General features: G+C 44.8%; 1 protein-coding gene across 6 annotated transcripts in view; it reads left to right on the top strand.

Annotated features, from left to right (window-relative positions):
• efr3a (EFR3 homolog A (S. cerevisiae)) overlaps positions 1-25,629 on the top strand; it is a 58,023-nt gene that overhangs the window by 14,738 nt on the left and 17,656 nt on the right. For all 6 annotated transcript variants that reach the window (XM_069510762.1, XM_069510763.1, XM_069510765.1 and 3 more), the window contains 6 exons: positions 8,569-8,645; positions 9,251-9,378; positions 10,605-10,755; positions 15,355-15,476; positions 18,696-18,845; positions 23,303-23,443. In XM_069510762.1, coding sequence (XP_069366863.1) covers positions 8,569-8,645; positions 9,251-9,378; positions 10,605-10,755; positions 15,355-15,476; positions 18,696-18,845; positions 23,303-23,443 — 769 coding nt within the window. The remainder of the gene's footprint in view (positions 1-8,568; positions 8,646-9,250; positions 9,379-10,604; positions 10,756-15,354; positions 15,477-18,695; positions 18,846-23,302; positions 23,444-25,629) is intronic.

The raw sequence follows: 25,629 nt of genomic DNA, 5'->3' as shown, positions 1-25,629 counted from the left end.
TCTTTGAACCGCTCGGCGTTAGCAACCCCTTGGTGGCAGACTGATGAAACTTTCTGTTTTCATGTGTTCCTAAAGGTCCACATGTCCCTGGATGAACTCTTGAGGTTCACATTCATAAGCTGGACCTCACTGGTACTGAGTGCAGGACCCCTGCCGGCCTGCGGAGCAGCATGAATCCGGAGAGGAACAGGCTCCACACTTCGTCCCTGCTGTCATAATCTTTCACTTCCTGCAGATTTTGGGGAAACGCACCAGTTGGTTTTGCTGTTTCCAGCTCGGTTGGGTTTACATCTGGTGTAATTAAAGTCAACTGCCCTGAAATAAAAACCATGTTGAGATGATAATGGTGGATTTGAGGGTCTTTTAAAACACAGTTGGTGATTTGTAAGTCAGAAGAAATCTGTTAGAACTGAGCTACGTGTCTTTCTTTTAAATAGTTTTACTTTATCTTTGCCATAAATTAGACTCTTTGCTCAAGAATCAAAGGGAAAGATTGAATTTCCGAGGACATTGCTGCGGTACCGTCATGATGAACTCCCATGGCTCGACAAGCATAAACTCTGTCGATCATAATTCTGTGGTGGAACTTTACAGCTGGACAAATGATCACATGTTAACATCAATCACATCAGTGGAGGTTCGATGAATTCTTTGTCTGTGATGGTGAAAGTCATCTTCGAAGATGCATCTTTTCACACCCAGAGAATAATCGACCAAAAATCTATTTTCAGAACCTTCCTGCGGTTCCCGCGGTTGGAAATCTCCTCGTTTGGATTTTGAAATCTGCGTCAGCTCTCTGTGACCTCTGGGTGGATTTTAGAGCTCAGCATCCGCCTGTTTTTACTCTTCTTCGTCTGTGTTAGCTGCGTCCAGTGTGAAAAATGTTTGATGTGAACTCATCAGATTCCTCCGCACACAGAAGTCTATGTGGTTCTGAACGAGTGTGTGCAGGTATTTTAATTCACGGTGTTCTCTGTGGTCCTGGATCAACACCGCGGCTACAAGACACAATCCTTTTGTCTTGTCGTGGTGACAAGAGTTGAGACGTGCGTCATACCTTCCCACCTGAGCGTTTCCAGAGAGCTTGAATTTCTCGCAACACCCCCTCCTCCTCTTCCTCCTCTTCCTCCTCTTCCTCCTCCTCCACTGGCTGTGTTCCCCTCCTCCGTCTAGGAAATGTGAAACCTGGGATTTCATTTGATTCAGTTTCCATTTCCTCCCTTTGTCTACCCCACATGAATATTTAAATGAGAAATGCTGAGCTTCCACCGCCTCCGTGACAAATCCACTATCTACAGTTGGATCGTAACTCAATTTGAACATAACACATTTATCAGGAGGAGCAGAGTGTATTCTGGTCGCTGGTTAAATGTTTATAAGGCAATGCCACAGGGAAGGTGAATATGCTCAAGACGACAGTATCTGATGCCCTCTAAGCCTCTGAAATCGCTCCACTATATGAATAATGGGAAATGTCAATGAATAACCTCTGTCGCAGGCTCAAAGTGGAACAGATAAATTCATTTCCCCCCAGAATAAGAGACTTTACATCTGCAGGAGTCTTTGTTTCAACGGGACCGAAGCAAAGTCAACATAAGAAAATAGTTTTGAAGAATCAGATACGATTGTGACGCTCCGGTCGAATAAAGGCCAATTCAAGTTCATTTAGACGAACCCACGTATTCTGTACATTATCATTTAGGGATGTTAAAGACCTCCTTAAAAACAAAGGAGAAGAAATGAGAGAGAGAGAGCGAGAGATTTCCCTCAGTGTACGAACAGCTGGGCAAAAGAAGCCGTGGGTGGAAAAAGCCAATTACAAAAGACAAGGCGAGTCTATTTATATATTAGACAATATTTGATGAATGGAGGCAATTTAATGTGCTTTGCATAAACCATTAAGTAGGACATACATCAACAAACAATAAACTAGAATTAGAAAAAGGGACAAATATGAACGAATGGGAAAGAAATTCAAGGTTGAACAAGATGTGTGTAAAGAAATAATGTGGACTTTAAATCTGGACTCTGGGATCAATGATACCTGAATACACGACAGAGGAACGCGTGACCTTTCCACTCAAGACGACAGTTTTTTCTTTTGTTTCCTTGCTGATAAATCTTGCGTCCGCTCAGACGCTCCCGCTCAACCCAGCCAGAATTCCAGGCTTCAGAGAGAGAAAATAGAAACAGATTTTTAAACAGGATAAATTTAGATATCCGTCTGGCTGGGGCTGAAGCAGAGCGACGGGGAGGCTGTAAATTTATGGGTCATCATCTGTTGTTGTCCATGCACCATTCAAGGTGAAAAGCAGGACGTGGCAACGCAAGTCAATGAGCCCACAGGAGCCGCTCAGAGCGTCGGCTTTCAAAACGACAAAACGCTTTGACCATTTTTAAAAACACATAAGTGACATTCTTCTTCTGTGAGTTTAACAGATACTCGTGTGTGAAGGTGACCGTCTGTTAGTCAGCTGCACTTTGACAGTTAAGTTGTGAAGTTGGACTTGGTGGAGTCATGATTCCTCATGATGCTGCTCCTCTGAGGCTCTGACCGCAGCGGCGGACACTCTGGAGACAGATGTAGAGTCTTTCTGTGTGAGTAATGTCTGGGTGGGAACTTTATTGAACTACTTCGACTAAATGTCACAAAGACAAAAAAAAATCACTGGTGTTTTGATTATCTAATCAGTGTTTCTCCGACACTGTTCAGCCGACTCAGGACGAGGGGCTTGTTTCTCTGAGAAGATGTCACGAGGTGTGCCAACATCTAAAAGGTACAAATGTGACTTCAAACTGTAAAAAAAGTCACTTTCGACTCTTCTGTTAAACCAATACAAAGAGGACGTGATGCAACCGACGAGCAACCAAATGAAACGTTACCCTGATTAAAACTACAGGTTTCTCCAGGTTGAAAATCTGTTGTAAGAGCACGACTCTGCTGCAGATGAAACCCAGGTTTGGATTATCGACGTTCAATGGGACTGAAGGTTTCGGTGTCTCTGTCCTTTAGCGGCGTCTGTTTTTCTCCCAGAAACATTTCTTCCTCTGCTCAGCTTCTCTCATCTTCATTCAGACCTCACGCACTCGACTTTACTTATTAATCTTCCTCGTCTCCAAGGACGGCGTCACATCACCGAGAGGTGCCGCCCCGCAGGGGCGTGTTAACAATCTGCACACTCGTACGCGACCCCAGAAACTCGAGCTGAACAACGACGCAGCCAGAAAGATGTTGTCGGGCCACAGATTGACAGTGTGGAGTGGGAACATTGTTATGGCTTTCATCTGCTTGTCAAAGACCAGGGAATTAATCAGGAGGCTGGGGGCGCTCTTTAATCTTGTAGATTACGCTCCTCACAGACGGTTTAGGTGCAGATTAAAGTGCACAGCGCTGCTGGAGGTGAGATTTAGTGTGTGTGTGTGTGTGTGTGAGAGAGAGAGGAATCGTGGAAGTAGTTTTGGAGACATGTAAAAAAAAAAAATATATAAAAATTAATATTTCTTTGAAAGTTTCCTCCTTCGCTCCCTGAGCATCTGTTCTCTGTCACTCTGCTGAGTGGGTTCATCATCTGTGAGAGGAAGTGACTGAGAGTCTCCATCAGCTCCAGTGGACGAGTGAAGCTGAACTGAGATCAGTTATTGACAACCAGAGTTTATCTCCAACGTTCTGCAGCAAACTTTAAAACATGAAGAACTCTGAACAGAGTGACAGTTCAGTGAGAAGACGAGTTCTGCAGAGCAAACACGCTGTGGTTCTCTGCTGTTTTGAAAAATAAAGAATCTATGTCCATTTATTTTCATCATTTCACATGTGAGGATGAAAAGTGGTTTTCTAGCAGGATGAGCGTGAGAGCCACACTAACAGGATGAGTTACTGTACGAGCGACACTGAACCCTGTTAAGAAATGTTCTCCAGATCAGAAACAGAAACTCCGAGGCTCCTCTGGCTGCAGGTTTTGTTGCATCTCTGTCCTGGATCACATTTTCCTGTAAAGACTGAGGCCGGTAACTCGAGCTGCTGCCGACAGGCTCGCTCCGGCCCCAGCGGCGTCTCGTCTTCTCTGCCAGAGTGAGGGGGTAATCCCAGGTGCTGGCAGACACATGGCCCGGGTTGGTTGAGCTTCTTGTCCATCAAAGAGAGGATGTTTCTACGGCGGCTGTAGAGGTGAAGCTGAGTCTGATGGTTCCACCCGGTGAGGTCTGACAGATGTGGATTAACACAGAAGACACTGAAGAGGCAGTCGTACCTTTCTGATCTGACGCCTCCATGTGAAGCTGTGGAACCCCTGAAGACCAGTTTGGATTCATTTGAAGCAGCTCCGGTCATGCCGTCTTTCTGTGTCCATCTGAGACGGGGGATCCTGCGGAGGTACAGGCAGGTTCCTCAAACTGAGGCTGACGGAGCCTTCAACTACAGCCGAGCCTCGAACAACAGGCGAGGCCGGTTGAGCTCTGGTAGGTCAGACGCCAACCTTCACTCGCGCCATGTTTGTCTTTTAAAATAAGTCGGGAGAACAGGTTTACTTATGTAGACATTTTAATTCAAAACTTTGACATGAAGTCGCCATGAAACAAATACAATAAACTAGGTTCAAGAAAAAAAACGGAAAACATACAGACACAAATACTTGATGTGTCAAAATTTTATTTATCTCTAATTCTGTATAATTGGAGCAAATTAAAACAAAAGTCTGTCTTTTGGCCTCAAGTGAAGAAAAGAAAATTAAGAACTCTCTTTGAGAACAGTTGTGGTTTGTTGACAGTAGGGGTGGAGCTACTGTCACAGTCCCGTGTGTTGTGAGCGTCCGTGCAGCTAATTGAACAGACGTCCACGTCCGCTACAAGTTTCTAAAGTGAGATAGCTTCGTTGGGCAGTGATCTAAACATTAACTTTCATTTCCCCGAATTTCTGTGTTGGTTTCTCAGTGTTTCGTGTTTAGTCGATAAAGATGAATGAAGTTGCTTCTCGACTCAGCTGCTGGTCGGAGGCAGAGCAGCAGTTTGTCACATGATGAAAAATCTCTGATAAAAACACGCGAACGAGCGTTTACATCCAGCGAAGATGGAAATACTGAAAATGAATACAGTGAAACATGCTCTGCCTCATGTTGCCTGTTAAACCTTGCGTAAGCATTTAGGTTTTTATTAACTTCTCTCTGCCGTTGTGTTGCGTCGCAGCAGGATGATGGATTTGATCCGCAGTAATGGCCTCTGCTCGGCCAGCGGACTCTGTTGTGTTGGCGTGTAATTTATCAGTCCATGTGACCGCCACAATCTCCCGATCTGAGGCCCTCTCAGTGCTGTGATTATGCAGCCTTCTCTGCAGATCTATAGCTGGACGCTCAAATTGATGCATCGCCTCTATTACAGTATTGAAGCCGTGATGCTCTTAGCCAGAATGGGTTTTAATGCAATTTGGAGCTGCTGTCATTCATTTTCTGCCACCGGTGCCTCCACACAAGCAAACACATCGACTGGGGCTGAGTCAGGAGTTAAAGAAATACATGCGGTGTAAGAGGTTGTAAAAAATTAGCAAAATATTTAAACACGGATCAAATCAGAGGACTGAAAAAATACATAATTGCACAAACAGAGCAAACACTTGAAAACGTAAAGATTCAGACAGAAAACAGACGTCAGTCAACTTTCTGACATTGGACCAAGCTCAACAAATCAAAGTAGACGTTAAATAAATGTTTGTGATCTTGGAGCAAACTGGAACAATCATTTCCTTCTGCATTGATAAAGTCTTTAATTCAATGGTAGAAAATTTGACAGCTGAGTCCGACTCCTGATTGGTTGAGCTCTTGTCTCGGGCACCTCGATACCTCTGCTCCACTCCATGATCACACGATGACTCTGACCCCAGATAATGTCGAAAGATGGCGGCGTCAGTATCGGAGATATTTCTGCTTCAGTGGGAGGAAGTGGAAACTCCTCGCCCATCTTTACTCGCAGTCTATGATCTAAGTCCTTGTTGTCATGTAGATTCAGTTTCCTGAAGCTAAAGGACAACATCGGTTTTATTTTATGTTCAGATCTGTTTATCCAACAGTATGTTCAGACACCAACGTAATGACTTTCAGCTTCGAGCCCACTGGTTCTGAACACCACTTATATATTTGATATAGAAATAAATGTCAAATATAATAATAATGTCATTTTGGAAAGTATTTTTTATTTAGTTTTATCAAACAGGAAAGAGGAAACTTTGCGTTTATTTTCAGTGCTGGAGTAAAAGCATTTTTTAAATAGGATAAAACTATTGGTTTAAAAAAAAAAAAAAAAAACAGGACGACGTCACTCATAACATTTAAACCTTAACTTCCTGGAATCAAACATTCATCATTTAGCTAAGCAGGGTTCACCGCCACACATAATATATCAGATCACACACTCACACGTACACGTGCACACTCAGACAGACACTCGAGCTGAACTCCTATTAAGGCTGATTCGTTTTCACTGAGTGGCTGTGGAATAATGAGGATGGAAATAGAAAAGCCATCGCGTCACCTCCGTCTCTGAGAACCCCGTCCTCGAGCTGATTCCTTCCGCTGTCCTCGAACGCCCCGTGCAGGAGGATCCGCAGCCTCCCAGGTGTTCTCACTACATCCTCAACGTCTACACACACACACACGCTGTGAGTCTGTAGGCGCTCTGTGTGTGTGCGTGCATTTACATTTAATGATCGGAGATGAAGGTTTGTGAATTGGAAATGAGCAGTTCAGGCTCACGCCCACTCAGTAACAATTTATTCACTTCCACTTTATGTTTTACTGCTGAGATCCCATGTGTCCCAGAGTATTACGGCTTTAGAGTCAATTACTTCTCGCAGATAAATACTGAAATATTTCCTAATTTCACGCTAAAATCCACCGTCTTCTACTGCAAAACAAAACAACTGCAGGAAGGTGTACGAGAGGCCGGACACATGTTTTGTGACGTCCCAGTGACCTTGACCTTTGACCTTTTGACCAACACAATCTAACCAGGTAATCTCTGAGTGTAAGTGATCGTTTTAGCCAAACTTGAGAGGATTCTCTGGAGGCGTTCTGAAGATAACGTGTTCACAAGGCGCTCACAGTGACCTTGACCTTGATCACACCATCTTTGAGTCCAACTGAACGTTTGTACCAAAGTTAAAGGAATTCCCACAGATGTCCTCCGGCCACCAGGGGTCGCTGCATGACCCTGTCCCCTGTAGAAAATGTCACCGTCTCATGACTATAAGAGAATTCACTGTTCTCCGCCGCTCGATTGATTATTTACAGATGTTGGTTGAAGTTGTTGTTCAAATGTTCCATGTGCTGTGAATCGATTTCCTGGGACTCGATGAGCTGTAGGAACAGAAATCATGTGTCTGTGAACGATGAATGATTTTCTTCATGTTTTTTTTTTTTTAATTCTATATTCAGACGGATGTTCCAGTGACTTTCTGTGAAAATGACTTTGTGCTTGAGGGCAAATTCAGATTCTTGAATTATTTAAAGTCTTTTGTGGAGTAAAAGCAGCTGAATCATCACTGAAACATTTCACTCACTTTTCTTATTAGAGCAGAGACGCTGCAGGACTCAGCTTCTATCTGGTTTTTAACTTTTATTTTGAAACCATGACGTGGATCAAGTGCCGAGCTGAAGTGACGTTGGAGCTGTGTTCTGTTCACAGTTAAACTACATCTGTTACTACATATATATATATTTACTGTGTCTGGTCCGTTTGGTAGCATCATAATCTGAGGAGGTTTTCAAGCTCCTCCTTCCTCTTTGCTTTCTTGTCCTCCTTTTCCTCCTCCCTATTCTCCTTTTCCTCCTTTCTTCTCGTCTTCCACCTTCTTGTTCTCCTCCTTCTTCTCCTCTTCTTCTTCTTCTTCCTCTTCCTTCTCCTCATCAATCTCCTCCTCCTCCTCCTCTTCTTCTTCCTCTGCCTCTGTCCTCCGACCATCGCACTCGGAGCTGAATTCCATTAAAGTCGGCCCCGGTCACACTAATGGAAACGCCGCCGCCCCCCGCCGCTCTGTGCCCTCATGTGGCAGGTAATTGCAGAATCAATAATGAACGCTTTAAAGCCACGGCGGTGGAAAGGTTGCCTTGGTGACGAGCCGTTAACAGAAGCCATAGTGAAGTTGATTAATCTCCAGACTCCCGGGGGCGGCCGTCAAACTCTGCTGTTCGTCGGCCGAGGATTAAAAATCAGTTAAATTAAAAAAAGTCCAGAGCAGTTAAGGTGACCTAACTTTGCCCGAGAGGTCTGAACGTCAGGTGGAGAGAAAATACGAAGGAAGCAGGGGCTCTTGGGAAATGAAGCCCCCCCCTCCCCCCTCTCTCTAAAGGTGACTCCGACAGGAAATGATGATGAATGTTTGTTTGCATTCACAAGAGAATGTGATTTAATGTTTAACTACCGATGGGCCGCTGATCTGACAGTCGCTGATCAGGAGGAAACATTCAACAGATATTTCAAATATTTGGGGGATTTGTGGCGAAAGTGGAAAGATACTGAACCCGTAGAGCCGAGCATAGATTCTCCAACCTGCGCTAATGGTCATGTGTGTGTTGTTTGTTTCAGGAGTGTGTGGCTGCTGTGGGCCCCTGAGGCCGAGGTACAAACGTCTGGTGGACAACATCTTCCCTGAGGACCCCAAAGTGAGTAACTGCAAGTTTTAATAAAGGACATTAAAGGCTGTCACTGTCTCGCTGCAGTAGCCTGTCTGGGCCTTTAGCAGTGATTTAACACTGTGTCTGGTCCCCTGTTGTTATCACAGCGTTGAGATCGCAGCGCAGACACACTGACACCTCCTCAGCCACCAGAGAGAGAAATAATGAACTGCCCCACAACCAGTTATTATCACCCATTTGATTCCTTGACTCTTGTTAATTAAAACACTAAATGGGGTTCGTCCTTTTTTTTCCCTGCATCCTCTCAGGTGCTTCAGACAGGTGCGCTGGGAAATCGAAATGCCTGAATGGTCGAGACTCTTTCTAATTAACCTGACAAGGTCTGGACCGTTAGAGCATTTCAATTTTCCCACCTGCTGAGAGTCAGAAGATCTGAAAACGCTCAGGGGACCTGTGGTCTCAAATTATCTTTACATACAGCAGAACACCAGACAGCAAAATATCTTAACATCTGCTCCTTCCAAATAAATCCTTCTTCATCATGTGGAAAAACTGGAATCCGAGACCAGACGCACGAGGAAACAGGCGTCTCGGTTCTTTAAAAAGCTGATGACGTTTTCTCAAACCTCCAGGATGGCCTCAGTAAATCCGACATGGAGAAGTTGACCTTCTACGCTGTGTCGGCTCCGGAGAAACTGGACCGGATTGGAGCTTACCTGGCGGAGAGGCTGAGCAGAGACGTGGTGCGACACAGATACGGGTGAGTGACATTTGTTTTTGTTGTTTTTCTGTCCAAGTTCTGTTATTGACTGTAAAGCCCGGGTCACACGGGTTAGAGAGCAACTCGTGTCGTCGCAGAACGTCTCGCTTTTCATTTCGTTATGAGGTTAGAGTGACCTCACTGTCCATGTGAGCCACATGACCTTCCAGAGAGTCTGTTCTGTTTTCTCTGCGTACCGTGCACAGCAAAATACACTTTGAAAATGAAATGCTATAATATTAACACTTCCTGTACCTGTCTGTCTATTTTGAACTGCACATGAGATAGATCCAAGGTGCTCTACAGCGCCGAACACAGGCAAAGCCAAAATAAATCATTTTAAAATAAAAAATACAAGAAATAAAAAGGTTGAAGGAATAAAATAATACAAATAAAACATTTAGAAATGTGTAACATAATAAAATAAAATAGGTATGACCTTAGATTTAGTAAGACCGTTTAGTTAAAGGCACGTTCACAAGTTTCAATCTGGATTTAAAAACTGCAATGAAGGCAGCTGAGGCTCGAACCTGTTCTGCTACGCACACGTGCCGCTCACACATCCAGTGCAGAGTGTGTCAGCCTTTAATTGGTCGATGGTTTGATTGAGCGGGACGATGACAGCTTAAGTGTTAAGACAGAAAGTTAATGCAGAAAGTGAGTAAAGCTCTTTTATGAAACGTTTAATAAGCACTGGGGTGTTCGTTGACATTTCCCTGAACCACTTCGTGCTTTCTGCTCCTGGAACCTGATTCAAACGAGCTGAGAGACAAAAGTGTCCCTCACACGTTTCTAAAAAAGAGGACACCCGGTCGTTATGATGTCAGAACTGATGTTGGATTGGTTCTGTTTCTGATTCCGCTCCAAGCTCACACTCAGAGAACACTCGCTCCCATCAGTACCTGTCATAATCTCATTATGAAACCATGACGCATCCGTCCAACGCGGAGGTCACTCAGATCCCAGAGATGTGACACATGAAAGTTCTGTATGGTTCCAAAAGTTTATACCTGAACCGGAAAACACCCGCACCTGTCTATCATTTGAAAACCGCGTTAAAAACTGACTGGATCCAAACCTGTACCGGTCCTGAGTCGTATGATTTGGGGCGGATCCATGACGACCTCTACAAATCGCTCCAGAAGAGTCTGGTGTTGCTTTCACATCCAAACTAAAAAGGAAGAAATAGAGCTTCAGTGACTGAGCGTAACAACCTTCGTTCTCAGGTACGTGGTCATTGCCATGGAGGCTCTGGACCAGCTGCTGATGGCCTGTCACTCTCAGAGCATCAAACCCTTCGTGGAGAGTTTCCTGCACATGGTCGCCAAACTGCTGGAGTCCAGAGAACCAGACCTGCAGGTCCTGGGAACCAACTCGGTAAGTCAGCGTCCTCCAGAGCCGTGAACAACAGTGCTGTTCATGTTTTTCTGCTTTGGCCGCAGCCTGGGTGCACGTGCACGCGCACAAACTCTCATGCACAACAGATTCCAAGTAACAACTTGTTGTGTGAGAGAGAGAGAGAGAGAGAGAGAGAGAGAGAGAGCAGAAGTTGACGTTGGTGGTTAAATACCTCATCTAACTTTTACACTGGCAGAAGAAACGGCTCTGTAACGTATCCTGTAATTACTAGAAGCTTCTATGTGTCGCCAGCAAATGTCGACTGAAGATGAACTCCAAGTTTTCTCTCTCTCTCTCTCTCTCTCTCCCTCTCTCTCTCTCCCCCTCTCTCCCCCCCTCTCTCTCTCCCTCTCCTGCTCTGAGCCTGTTGTCCTTTCCATTGTTGGCGTCTCATCTGAGCAGGAAACAGAGCTGAAGGTTTAGACGCTGAAGCTCTTGCATTATTGATGTGTGGTATTTAGACTCTGACAGAGGAGGAGAGCGGATGCAGAGACAGGTGGAGGAGTTTGGGGGGGTGTGGTGGGGGGGGGGGGGGGGGGGGGGGGGGGGGTGGAGGGTGTTGACATTGGTGCAGACCGTCTTTTAGGGCGAGGGACATGTTAATTCAGTTTCCTGATAAACTGAGACGCACTATTTAACGTAAGGTTGTTGTTTTTTTGACGTTGCAGCTTTGTATTTGTTCTGCGAGGTAATTATCAGTTTAATGAGTTTGTTAGCGTCGCCAGAGCAACAACAACAACACAGAGCTCAACAATCGGTTGTTGCAGCAACAGTTTGAAACTGTTCGACCGCTTCGCACAAGGTTTCAGGATTGGCTTCACTTTCTGGACCCGAAGCCTGCGTTTCACTCAGATCTGTGTCTTAGCTGAGGCCGATGAAAACAAAACCTGGTTGGTGAAGGCGATCAAACATTGTCAGGTTTTTATTTTTTAATTTATCTGCCCGTTAACTTCCAGCTCCATCTCATCAGTCCACACTCCGACACATAAAGTCACAGTCATAGAATCTCGAAACACAAAAGAGCTGCATGGGTGTTTACAGCCTGATGTGATTCAACAAACTGTATTTTAATTTGCTTTTCTCTTTGTCTGACCAAGCTACTGCAGATTCTCTTCCTTTCTTTAGTTCACTTGCTCTTTAATCTGGTTCTAAATCCTCTCTGTTGTTTTCACCGTGGTCGTCCTGCTCTTGTTTTCACACCTCACCGATTGGACGGTTCTCACTGAGGAGGCTTCATTTGTCCACAGTGAAGTCTTTGTCTTTGTGTGAAGCTCAGACCCAGAATCATAGTCCTGCTGTCTGGTGCAGACATAAGTTTAGTAAGTAAAAGGCAAAATTCGACATCAGGTGCAAAAACACAGAACCTCTTCAGTTTTATACCAGATCACAATAGTGTTCAGATATAACGTAAGTTTGGAGACAGGCTGATTCAAGTATGGTTTTAATTATACAGAGACGACTTGGAACAGGGGATTTCAAACTCACATCCATGGTGGGATCGTGGTTTGGTGGTAAATGATGCCGCTCCTGTCGGGACATCCTCTGTGGTACATTGAGATCTGAATTTAGATCGTGGTTCACGACTCGGTGTTACAAGGACGGCAGCATCCCTTTGTTTGTGGACACACGTTGTGTTGGGGTTCCTGTCTTGTTTTGTTTAAGTAGATGTCTGTAAATATAACCGTCAACATTTGTCTTGTCCCTCCTTGTCCCTCCTTGTCCCACTCTTTTGAGCCGGGTTGTGACACAACGTTTTTATATCCATGATCCATGTTAAGTATAATATATATTCAGATCTCTCTTATTATATTGGTGGAGCTTCGATGACGTGAAACCCTTTGCAGTAAATTTACCTCAAAGTTTCCCCCCCCCCCCCCCCCCCCCGCTTTGATTTGTGGCTGTGGAAAAGGTCTTTGATGATCGTTCAGCACAAACAAGAAGCGGGGGGGAACTCCGTTTACGGGCCGGGTGGGTCTTCATCATCATTACCTGAGTCAAGACTCAGGCGGCAGCAGCAGAACACTTTGCGCTGATAAAACTGCAGACGCCAGGATTTCTAAAAAGTTTCCTCCGAACTTCCTGTGAACTTTGCGTCACCCACCGACGAGAGGGATGAAAGACAGTAATGGAACATGTGGTGGGGACTGAAGCAGTGACAGGTGGGGGTGCAGGGCCTCAGATAGCGCTTGAGATAAAAACGTATAAAATGACTCCCGGCTGCAGTGCCAAACGTCTTGGATGTAAATTGTTTGTAGTTTCTCGTATCGACTTATTTCTTTTTATCCAACTTTATACCAAATTGTCTCTTTCTCTTTTTATTCCTCAGGACGCCATGTTTGTCTCGTCTCTCATGAAACTATTTACAGCCACATTTCAGACCCGCAGGAAATGAATGGATGGATTTTAGTTCTCTCATCATTTCATATAAAACCTAATTGGACGCGTTGGTTTGTCTTTTAAAAGGTGTTTCTATTCTAAGCAGTGATGGATAACGACCAATTTTCCCAAAGAGGCGACAAGTGTGCAAATGGATTTTCCTCTTTACTTCTTGTTATGTAATGAGTATGCACAGATAAGTAAAACAACTCCATTTCTTTTTTTAATGACACCTTTTTTTAAATCGAGCTCTTTAAAACTGCCCGAGGGAAACAAATCAAATCGTGCCGGAGTTCTTTTTACTCTCTCATCTTCTCGTTGTTGAAAATCCAAAGTGCTTTGCCACGAGGCGTCAGCGAGGCATGAAGCCTGTCGCTTTTTGATTAGTCTTATTTTCTCTGCAAAACCTCGAGCTCAACCAGAATTACCCACAACCCCCCAGACTTCTTCACGCACAGCACTTACCCTCTCGATGTGAAGGGCTTCAGTCGTCTGAACGACTTTTAACGTGTAAACGAGGAAAATGATCCAGATGCACAAACATACAGCAACACTTCCATAACCCTGCTGATTGTGTCAGAGCCTCCCACAATTCATGCTAAAATAAAATGCATTGTATTGGATGAATTAATTTGAAAGTCACTGTGAGCAAATCGCTCCCAAAGCTATTTGTCATTTATTGTTTTTTAATTTTCTTTCATTAACTATTTTGGATTCATTTTGTAGCCCTCTCTCTCTCTCTCTCATATTTATCTCAGCTCCATTGTGTCTGTATTGCAACAGATCTGTGTGCATGTTGATTTTTCTAATTACCAGAAGTTAAGAAGTGCAGGCAGAGGGTAACTTACATTCATTCCTTTCTTGAGTTAATGTAGGTTTCAGTTTCAGTGATGCTGTAGATCCAGTCGTCCAGTACGTCTTTATTTCGCCTTCACTCCGTCTTGTGCTCTGATTGGCCCGTAGCTCGAACATCGGTTTGGCTTCGATCGCGGGCGTTTGTGAAGCGTGAACTGGGCTGTAGTCGTCACTGAGACAAAGACCGAAAATCTCCTTTTGAGAAGTGTTTCGTCGCCATCGAAGATCAATTGTGATTTTCTCCAATGATGCATTTTGAAGTGCATATAGTTGTTGAGGGCGTTTATATATTATCACTCATGATTTTTCTGCTGAGGAGGTAAAATACCTTGAAAAGGGCTGAATTAGATTAATTAACCTTTTTTAATGAGCTGTAATTTCTTAGCAGACTTATCTTTGAACAGCTGTCTGTGTGTGATGAATATATTGTTTCATGATCAAATATAACATATTTTAATCGAGGGGGCACTCAACACCCACACTTGAGTCGTGACCAGAGTTTCCCCCTCAGCACCTCATAAACACAAGCTGGTAATTACTCCCCCTTCTATGAAAGTCTAACGCCTGGACTCCCTCCTCCTCTGCTGCGATGCTGTAATACATCAGGGACGCTGAGGGCAAGCCACTCTCCTGGGCGCAGGCTGCCGGCGGACCTCCCCCCACATAATGCCCAGGAGAGGTTAGGTGAAATGAAGGGATTATCAGGTAGAACCTCAGGGTTTTTGTCACTGATGCCGGGCAGTTTAATGCAGCGATGTGGTGTCGAGAAACGCCACTCGAGTGCAGCTGACTGCAGCGAGAGAGGAGGCCTCTCCAGAGGACACTGGTTTGAAGGGAGGAAATTACAGGCTGAACGAGAGGCGGGAGCTCGCTAATGGTTATGATTATTGCCACCATCACTTCCTGTTCACAGCCATGCAACGGTCCGACAGCGTTTTACCCTGAAGTCACTGGAAATGCTCTGTATGCCCGATTCCTCCGCAGACCTCGAGTGCCGCCACGCTGTCAGCAGTGTGGACGTCAGCGTCGACTGTCGGAGGTGGATTGAGGACAGATTCTGAAACTGACACTTTGCCAAGATGAAGGCTCGACTACTTTCTCTGTGATAAATATCGACTTGAATATTTTGTCTCTTAATAAAGTAACGGAAAAGATTAAGAGATGAGAAGGTTTCTCAGTGGTGTACATGTCATGTTCAGAACGTGTTGATGAGAACTGATTCTGGACGGAATGGTCAAACACTGGCTCTACAGAGGGACCTTCATTTATTTCAAATTTCAGATTTGGTTGCTGAGAACTTGCTGAATGTTAATGAATGTTTTCTCCTCCTTCTTGTCTCCTCCCTAGTTCGTGAAGTTTGCCAACATTGAGGAGGACACGCCGTCCTACCATCGTCGCTACGACTTCTTCGTGTCTCAGTTCAGTGCCATGTGCCACTCGACGCACGATGATCCTGAGACCAGAACCAGGTAAAAGACAGAGATGCTTCCCACAGAGACACAGTAATTGGATTCTTGAGTTTCAGTCGGTGTTTCTAGAACAGACTTAAACTTCACTATGTTCAGGTTTGAAAGTATTTAAAAAAAGAAATCCCGTATTAACACATGTGGCGTTCCACAGGGCTAAATTGTGGGTCCCTTACCGTTTCCACTTGAAGAGATGCACTCATTTAAATATATGTTAATAATATATGTAATTTCATTTTATATTCAGTGATAAATGCCCAGAGGCGTATTAGCTCAAAATTTGAATTTTAATCGTGTCTATAAGTAGATTTGTATTTTTTCTGGACCTTGATAGTTTGATTTAGGTTCTGTTGAGGAAGACTCTGGAAAAAACTTGTTTCCCTGATTAATTCTCTTCAGGCGGTGCATGTCGGAGAATCCAGCTGCTTCACTTTAAACTGCTTCTTTTGGGCAAAATGAAAACACACATTTACTGGCTTTCATTTTCACTTATGAGAATACTGATGGTGTAGCATCATTTGTGGTTATTGAGATATTTTATCATCTGCATCCACCTTTCAGAAACACCCTCATCTCTTAATGCAGCGACGGATCCTAGCGACAGCACATTCAGTGGGGCGGGGGAGGGGGGGGGCTGTAATACAATCCCCTCGAGCGCAGGTCTCATCCCACTTAAATCCAGCGAGTACAGAATTAAATATATCTCCTCCTGATCCATATTTCATGGCCTTCCCCTCCCACTGCAACCACAAGGCTCACTAGCAGCGCTGCAGGAGAGCCTCGCTGCGTTTGAAGTGCTGGAATATGAGCATTTGAAAGTCGTGATGGTGAAATGAAGTGTGGGAGAATGGCTGAGCTTAAATGATGTGAAGCCTTCAAGTGATTTTCAGAGGAACGGGCCTACCTGCCTGTAATGTCTCGCTGTGTCAGAGGTTTGAACGTCCTCTCCCTCTGAACGGGAACTTCAGTCTTTTGCAATTTTCAATTCTTCTATTTGTATAAAAAGGAACCGACAGTCTCATCTCACGCTACTTTACATCCCTAAGGTCAAGACATAGAATTTGAAATAAGAATAGAAACACATCTTATGATTAGTAACAGGAGCAATGACGGCACATTCAATAAATAACAGCGATGCTGACAGTGATAATAATGTTTCGAATAAATTAAAGACTCATCAGATCTGGATCCTGCAGAGGACACAGAGGAAAAGTTAGTTAGTTGAGGTTGATTTCTTCTACTGGTAATATTATATGTTCACTGGAGGGACAGAGGAAGGGAAGTGCATCATGGGAGTTTTCCTAGCAGTCCAGGTCTGTAGCAGTGTATCGGAGGGATGGTACCTGAGCAGCTCCATCAAAGAGGACAGTGATGAAGAGGGTTTCCTCCTCCTGAACTTTGACATGGAGAGAATACACCATGAAACTTTAAATTTGTCCCTTTGGGATAAAAACAGCTGCAAAATGATCGAAATAGCAAAGTGAGAATGTCGCTCTCGGGGCTTTAGCCGTCTTGTACCTGCACCTGATTGTTCTTGTTCGAGAACAGATTCAGGAAGAATCTGATTGTCTAATCTTCAAGATCCTCAAGAACCTCTTGAGGACTCGTCTCCTCCTGAGAGCAGCTTCTCTCCTAACACACTAACAGGCCTAACCACCACTTACTGTGCACTTCTTCACCTGATCTCCCGCTCGCAGTCTTATTGAGCAGATTTAGCTCTTCGCTGCTGCTTCAGCGTCGTCACTCAGCCGAGAGGCGCTTTGGATAAAAGCTTCTGACGAAATCAGTAGAGCTCCAACACGAAGCTGCTCCAACAGAACCAAATTATTCACGTTCAGAAATATCAAGGCATTGTGTTTTTATTTCCGTTCTGAACATGATATCTCAGGAACCAGGGACCTGCACTGGCATCAGTGAAACCTGCAGGCCAAGACGCTGTGGAGGAAGTCCACGTTCCAGGTTGACCTGCTAGTTACTGGCGACGCTATTGGCTGCGGTGGACGCCAGTCAAGCTTTTATAAATCTGCAGAATCAAAAAGTTTTGATGTCCAAACTCCCAAAAACACTTATATGCTGTTTCTCTAGTTTTTGTGGTAGTGTGAGAGTTCCTCATAATAACACACACACACACACGACTGTACGCCGCCTCTGTGGACCAATCAGAGCCGGGCGAGTCTTACATCACCGCTACCTATTTCTGACTTTAGTCCCCGCTTGCGACGCAGGCGAGTGTATGAGCAATAATATGAAAAGCAGGGCGGGTGACCTCGCCTCAGGCCTGATCCAATAACCGCCAGAGAAATTCTATTTGGGACTTCGTCTCCACCATGGCAGCCAAACAAATAATGAAATACAGGAGAGAGAGGAAGAAGAAAGAAATAATCCCAGAATCCCCCGACTCCACCGCACCTCCCACCAACACACACACACACACACACTCACACACACACACACACACACACACACTCACACTCACACACTCAGACGTATACATGAGACAGTAATAATGTATTTCTATGCACAATGTGCTCAAAGACGTGAACGCTCAGGCCTCAGCTGCTGCACTGACAAGTCTGATCCTGTGAGAAACTGTTTCTGCAGGTATTGTTTTAATTCTCTGCTGATCTGTGCTGGAGCCACGAGGTGGGCGTCTCGGTGGGAGCAGGCGTCTCGGTGGGAGCAGGCGTCTTGTAAAGCGCTGCGCGGTGTCACAGCCTCGCCTGAGACTCGCTGCCGCCGCCGAGCTATTTATACCTTCTTAACAATCCAGCTGGCAGGCGGAGACTTTCTGTGTCTCCACGAACAATGAAGAATTATATTTGTCTGACACCTGGCTCCCCAACCGATTCCTCTTTCTCTTAGAAATCAAACTGCGACCCGACGATTGTAGAATCACTTCGCTCACGTGTTTCTCAAATGAGCTTCTACGTAAAGAGCCTTGAGATCATGCATATTAGGATTTTATGATTTGAATTGAACGGCTCCACTGATTTAATTCTTTTATTCATTATAATTTATACCAGAAGAGCTCTTCAGTTTGAATTATTGGAGCCTGACTGGGCTCTTCACCAAAGCAAATGATTTAAGAAAATGTCTTTTGGGCTATTTTGAGAACTGAGTTGTACGAGAATTAAGACGTAATTTAATTTCAGTAAAAAAGTTCAGAATATTTCAGATGAGTTGTTGTTGAGTGAGGTGTTTTTCTCGTGCGTCTCCGAACAGGATCCGCGTGGCGGGGATCAAAGGTCTGCAGGGCGTGGTGAGGAAGACGGTGAACGACGAGCTGCAGGCCATCATCTGGGAGCCGCAGCACATGGACAAACTGATCCCGTCCATGCTGTTCAACATGCAGGACAGTGACGACCTGGACAGGTGATACACACACACACACACACACACACACACACACACACACACACACACACACACACACACACACACAGGAAGCTCAGGAGGGAGATCCAGTGGTTCGGCCTTGGTATCCCATAATTCACCTGACGTTAGATTCCAAACAAATCCAAAGTGGAGCAGCAGGATTTTTTTGTGGTGATCGGACAAATTTGGAAACTGTTTGTGCGGCGCTCATCGGTTGAGTTGGCATTAATTGTTGTGATAGCCACTTCCTGGACGGACTCATACAGTTGTCATTAACCACCTCGTACGAAAACATCCGACCAGAGGCTCAAGCAGTTTTCAGAAAATGTTGTTTACAGCTCGTCCACACCGGCGTCGGCCCTCGTCAACAAAACATCTGGAGTCTCCTCGTCTTTCCAAGTGGACGTCTTCGTCTTCTACGTGTACGGCTCCTCTTCTTCATCCTGAGAGATTTGTGTTCTTCCAGTTACACGTCCGTCACGTGTTAGAAACCTAGGAGACACGCCCACTCGCTCACTGAGAAGGTTCCAGATGTTCTGTTTTCTCACATGGACTCACTCTGACGTTTTGTAGATGTTTTACCAGGAGGCTGCAACTGACTCAGAAATGTGTGTTGTCGTTCAGCCGCTCCCGAAAATTTCAGACCTCATCCTCGTCAGTTTAAATACTATTATATATAATAATATTTTCAGAAACATCCTTCAGGTTTGTTTTCTCTCTTTGTTTTGTGCTCATCTTTATTTTTGACCTTCTGCCTCAGCGAGAGAAACCTCCATCTGAACTTGAGCCGGGGAATTACCGCGCTCGATCTCCTCGCGGCTCCTCACACCTCAAACCTCATTATATTCACTCAATCCTCAAATCCAGGCTCGTGGTCGAGGTGAGGGAGGAAATGCGATATGTCACACTGAGGTGTTTTCAGTGTTTTCCCCATCGTCTCCCTCATCGTCTCCTCCTGTTGCTGAGAGGATCAGTGATGGCAGAGATCAGCGAGGACAGGAAGCTTCACACTCAACACATTTCATCCAGAAGAAACCACAAGACAGGAACTCACACTTCACACATCAATATAAGATGAATTTATTGTTCATTATAAACGAGATATTCTTTCTTCTGTCGTCTGGATCTTTGCATCTGGACGGACAGAGGGAGCTGCTCAAAGAGACACAGTGGACAATCATTTCTAATCCTAATTATTATTATTATTTATTTCTTATTTCAGCAGGAATGTCCCGTCTCTTTCTTTTTAATTTCCTCTCCGTCACTCGTCTTTTCCTGACTTTTGAACTTCTCCTCCTTCATTTTCTCCTTTACGTCCTCTATTCATCTCTTTTATTCTCCTGAGTATTTTGTAACCACCTCTCCTTTCTTGCTCCGCCTCGCCGTGGTGTTCTCTTGCCTCTCTGTCTCGTTCGGATGGTTTCCATGTGAACGAAAATCTATTTTTGGACCCTGTTTTTTATTCCTCCATTTGGGTTTTTCTTCTTCTCTTAGCTTCTCTGCACATAAAGACACACAAGGAGGAATGACTTCTGTTCATGGGTTAGGATGTGATCCGACCACGGCGCTCATCTCGATGGTGACGTCGCCCGAGTTGACGCTGTCCATCCTGCACAGAAAAGAGTGAGAGAGTCGGTCACTCTGCGTTCGGCCTGTGGTGATGCCGGTTGTCCACAGAGCCTGAAGTAAAGATCTGCTGCTGCACAAAGATCTGTTGACCTGTTCGAAGTTCAGTGAAGCTCGACTCGACACAGAGCCTGAACCGGAGAATCAGCCGTCGTTGTTGTGATCGACAAAATCACCTGTGTTAATGAGTCCCAGCAGCTCTGCTCCCACTGGGCCCTCATCAGGAGCGTGACGCTGATGAGATGAACGGTTCTCGAGACAAGTTCTATTATTATTTCATTAGATCGATAACTAATGCTGTGATTTACTCCAGAGAAGTAGAGCCTCGGTATAAAGTCCCATTGATCAGCATCAGGTTGAAATGACCTCTTTGAATCAAGCGCACCCACCTGCCGAAGATGGATCTCTGATGAGCAGAGAGAAGTTTATTAGTCTGAGCATCGTTCCAGGTGGAATCACTGAAAATGTCCGGGAGAGAAACGAGCCTGGTAAAGAAAAGCATCAGCTCCCAGTCATCGGCAGTGAAGAGTTCAAACTGCAGGGTAATCATCGTGATTGTCACCTGTAATCATGCAGCGCACATCACAGTGTCATCTGGCCTGGTTCACACGGCTGCAATCACACACAGCTACACGCAATCACAGCCACACGTTTAACTCCTCCTTCCTCTGCCGTGGGTGAGGTTGTGACCTCCCTGACGTTTTCTACAGCACCGACATCGGAACAAAACTGTGAACACGCATTTCACGTTCAAAATATTTAAGGATACGACGGTGGGGCCATCGTTTTCTCTCCTCCCCCTCCCCCCCCTCTCTTTCGACCAGCTCAGCCAAGCAGCGTCCCGCAGAACAAATGTCCGTCAGCAGAGTTGGGATTTGTCCTTTTAATAGCGAGACACAGTCAGACGTCGGCCTCGGAGGAAAAAACTGTTTTGGATTATGCTTCCTTGCCTCATGGCGGCTTTTTAAATGGAGCCAGTGGACGCAGCAGGACGCCGTGGTCGAGGGCGTGTTTGATTCTGTTAATTGAATGAAGAAAAGCTGTCTCACACACACGCACGCACACACACACACACACACACACACACACACACGTGCGCACTCTCTGAAGTTTCAGGGCCGCCACCTTGAAAGCGACTTTGACCTACTCGAGTGTTTTTCTTCTTCTCCCTTCATCTCTGACTTTGTTTCTCAGTTTAGTTTCTTCTCACCTCTGGAGAATCAGACACTTGATTCACAAACATAAAACACAAACATCTGGCTCAATAAGAAACGACCAAACCTTTATTTTCTCACTTTGAAACACTCTGTAACTTTATTTTGAAAGTCCTAAACCTATGAGCGTTATTCATTTTTCCTTCAGGGCCTCTGCTGCCAAACTTTCAAAGCCAACGCAGCGTGTTATTTATAGCTGCACCGTTATCGTATTCAACAAACGTCCAATTCTTCCTGTGGTCAAATACAACGTGTGGTCATGATCTAAACCACTCGCTGCTCAGCAACAGCTTTAACCAGCTGTCAATCATGTGACAATCCAGCTTTCACAACGTTTCCTCTGGACTTTTCATTCAGCAGCATCAACCCACCTTCTATTACTGGAGAGATTTTCATTTTTATCTCGTTTTGCTGCCTCGAACAAGCAATAAGCATTTAATTTCCTCTGAACGGCCTGTGTGGGCCGACAGTAATTGCAGTTTCCCTCCTGAGACCCGGCTGCCAACAGTCCATCTACGTGCCGGCTTATTGCTGATTTACAATTGCATTATTTTATCAATACAGCATAACAGGAGCGGCCCTGGTCTCATGCCAGGCCCGTGGATTCTTGGCAGCTGTGCAGCAAATGACAAACTTGAACTCAATGAGTTTTGTCTTGGATGTTGAGCTGCAGGATCCACAGGGCGGAAAAATGGAAAAACTAACTGAGAGAAGTCTTTGTAAGAAAATTAAAGTTTGTTTGTTGAAATGCTTAAAGAAAACTCACGTTCACATCAGTTAATGTTCAATCTACTCACAAAAGTCAAGTTGATTTCTTACACACATTCGATATTTTCTCAACTAGAACTTCTCAGTGAGAACGAGCCCTACAAGCTTCTGAACGATCACAAGAACCTTCCCTTTACCACCAGAACCCCAAACTCCTCAAACCTTCCCACTGACCACTTAAGAATCCTGAAGGATCCTGAGAACCTCGTGAAGGACAGCGAGAATCTTCCCATCAACCACAAAAAAACACCCGGACCATCCAAACAACCTTCCCAGCAGCCCTGTAACTGACCTTCACAGCCAGAACTTCCTCCTCACACGATCCTCGAGAACCTTCTCACTTCGAACCTCGAAGGAATCTAGAATAACTTTCCTCTCATTTCATCGTCGGTCTCATCTTCTCTGTGATGATTTGACATTTAGAACATTTCTTACCCACATTTTTTTTTTTTTTTTACAGTGTCTCTGATGTAGACAGATTGACGCCATGTACACACACACACACACACACACACACACACACACACACCTGACTTCAGCTGGTCGATACTCTTTCATTGATTTCTCCCTTTTTTCAGCCGCTCTGTTTGATTTCTGCTCGGCCTCTGCTCCGTCTTCAGTTCCTCATCCTTCACCCTCTCTTCACCTCCTGGAGGTTTATCTTCGTCATTTCACTCTCTCACTCGTGTCTCTTGCGTGTGACAGGATGAATTGATTGTCGAAGTTTCTTCAGGAATTTCAAATTTAAACATTTTGTTGACGGAGGTTGTTTTCAGTGTGATTTTCAGATGAGCTGTCTCTACACGTGTACTTCCTATTCTCAACTATCCACCTTTGCTTCTGCAGGGCGGGGCACCCCGGCACACCATCGGGGGCGGGGCAGGATGGCGATGAGAACCCGGCGGCCCTGGCTGAGAGCTGCTTCAGAGAGCTGCTGGGCAGGGCGGCCTACGGCAACATGAACAACGCAGTCCGGCCCGTCTTAGTGTGAGTACCAAGGAATAATAAGCAACAAGTACATGTTCTCTACTCTGCAGCCACACACACACACACACACCTCTTCCTCACGCAGACTCCCAGCACACGCAGGAAATAAAATGAGCTCTCTTACCACGCGGGCGGCTGACATGTGAACGCAGCACGCCATCGCCACCCGGTGACCACGTCTCCCTCCTGGGATTTAAATATCCCCGTCACAGCTCTTAGAGGCCGCGCTGCCTCGCCACTCAGCACGGTTCACATAAATTGGACAATTACGGAGCAAACGGCCGAGGCCCGCTGGGATGTTCCCCTGTCACAGCGTGTTTCCGCTCGGCTGAACCGCTCTGAGTGCAGCCTTGTCTTTGGCTCTTTCGTTCTCCGCAGCTTCAGCAGCAGACGTTCATTTACACGTTTAAATGACTCCTCGTCTTCTACGTGTACGGCTCCTCTTCTTCATCCTGAGATATTTGTGTTCTTCCAGTGTCATGTCCGTCACGTGTTAGAAACCTCATCGACACGTCCGCTCGCTCACTGGGAAGTTTCTAGATGTTTTTCTGCCGTTTTCTCACAAGGTTGTTTTTTTTAAAAATGTGCTTCAAGGTTATTTAAGTTTGTATAATTTAACTTTTCTCTCTCTACTTTAATTCCTGCCTCCTCTCTCTGGACTCCGTGTCCCTCTGACACACGTTGGGTAAATTGTCGGACTGTTGTGGCTCAGACCTCCAGGCGCCGGACTATTGATTGTTAGCGGGATCTGAGGCTTATTGTGCTGTTTCTGCTCGATGTGAATCCTGTTTGCTGAGTGATGTACGTACAGCACCTTTACTCTGACAGAAAGGCACCAATCTTATTTAAACCAATTTAAACAGACCTCAGTGGGAAAACAGACAGATTTGTCCTGAGTGGAGATTTTTTAAATCTATTACTGGAGGTGCTGTTTTCTATTCCTGTGTGTTTGTTTGGTTAGATTATTTTGTGCAGCTGAAAATACAGGTTTGTTCTTAATGGACAAAAGAGTATTCAGATCCGATTTATCCCGAACGAACATGATCACACACTGTCTGCATTTGTACAAAAATGATAATTAACATGGAGTGAAAATTATGACTTCCTTTAAATTCTTTACTACATGTATCACATGAGTCTGGACGGACTTGACGTCACAGTGTTGATTCTAGTTTAACGACGTCATGTTCTAAATGACAGGCTCACTCTGCTGCGAGCCTCTTAATGCTGCTGTTAACAATTAATGACATGATATTACTGTGAGTGCTCGACATCTGTCTCCTCCTTGTTCACGCTCCTCCAACACTCAACTCCTCAGAGCCTCGTCGCTTTGTTTAAAGCTCAACTTCTTTATTTTCTCTTTTCTTCACCTGACCTCATGTGACTCTTTCACTGGTGCTTTTCTGAAGAGACCTTGGCTCATCAGGCAGCGTCACCAGCTGACCACTCGTCCTGGACGCAACGCATATATACAATGACTTAAATAAATAATGTGCCATATAGAATTATTTTCACACAAAGTCCCGCACATAATATTCTTAATTTCTTTTAGCCAGAAACAATGATCATATGGTTGTTTTCAAAGCCACCAGACTCCATTGACAAAATCAGTGATTTTGTGGTGCACTGCTGCGTTGGTTGTGTTGTTGTGTGTTACTGTTATTGAAGTAAATAGACTAAATACTTCATCCATCGCTCAGAGTGACACAATAACACAAACAAAAAAATGAATCGAAGTAGCAGTGAATCAGAAACCCCATTGTTCTTGTTGTTAAAATCATTGCTTTTGTAAATGGAGTCTGGTGGCTTTGAAAATAGTGATTAAAAGACTGTTTCTGGTTTAATAAAAAGTTTCCTCCTCTTTACAAAAAGGTTTTTATATCTGTGGGATCCATAATTTTATCTGACTCCTTGGTAACAAGTTATTGTTCAGCAGCTGTTTTGCAGTTTTATTATTTTATGGTAAAATGAGGTGCAGGTTAAGAGTCTGCCAAGCTTTCCGAGTGGCCAATCATGGTACTGCAACCAAAAAAAATCCTGCGTGGCCAGAAAACCATCAGGAGGTCAGGCCGTCATTTAAAACTGTTGACAGGAAACTTCCCACTGCTTCAGAATCAGTTGTTCTTTATTCATAGCTGCCTGTTGGTTGTCACACATCTCGCTCGTCTCCGTCACAATGTGTCGCA

Source organism: Paralichthys olivaceus, chromosome 16 (assembly GCF_024713975.1).
Source record: "Paralichthys olivaceus isolate ysfri-2021 chromosome 16, ASM2471397v2, whole genome shotgun sequence".
Lineage (NCBI taxonomy): Eukaryota > Metazoa > Chordata > Actinopteri > Pleuronectiformes > Paralichthyidae > Paralichthys > Paralichthys olivaceus.
This window is presented reverse-complemented; position numbering and strand designations above follow the sequence as displayed.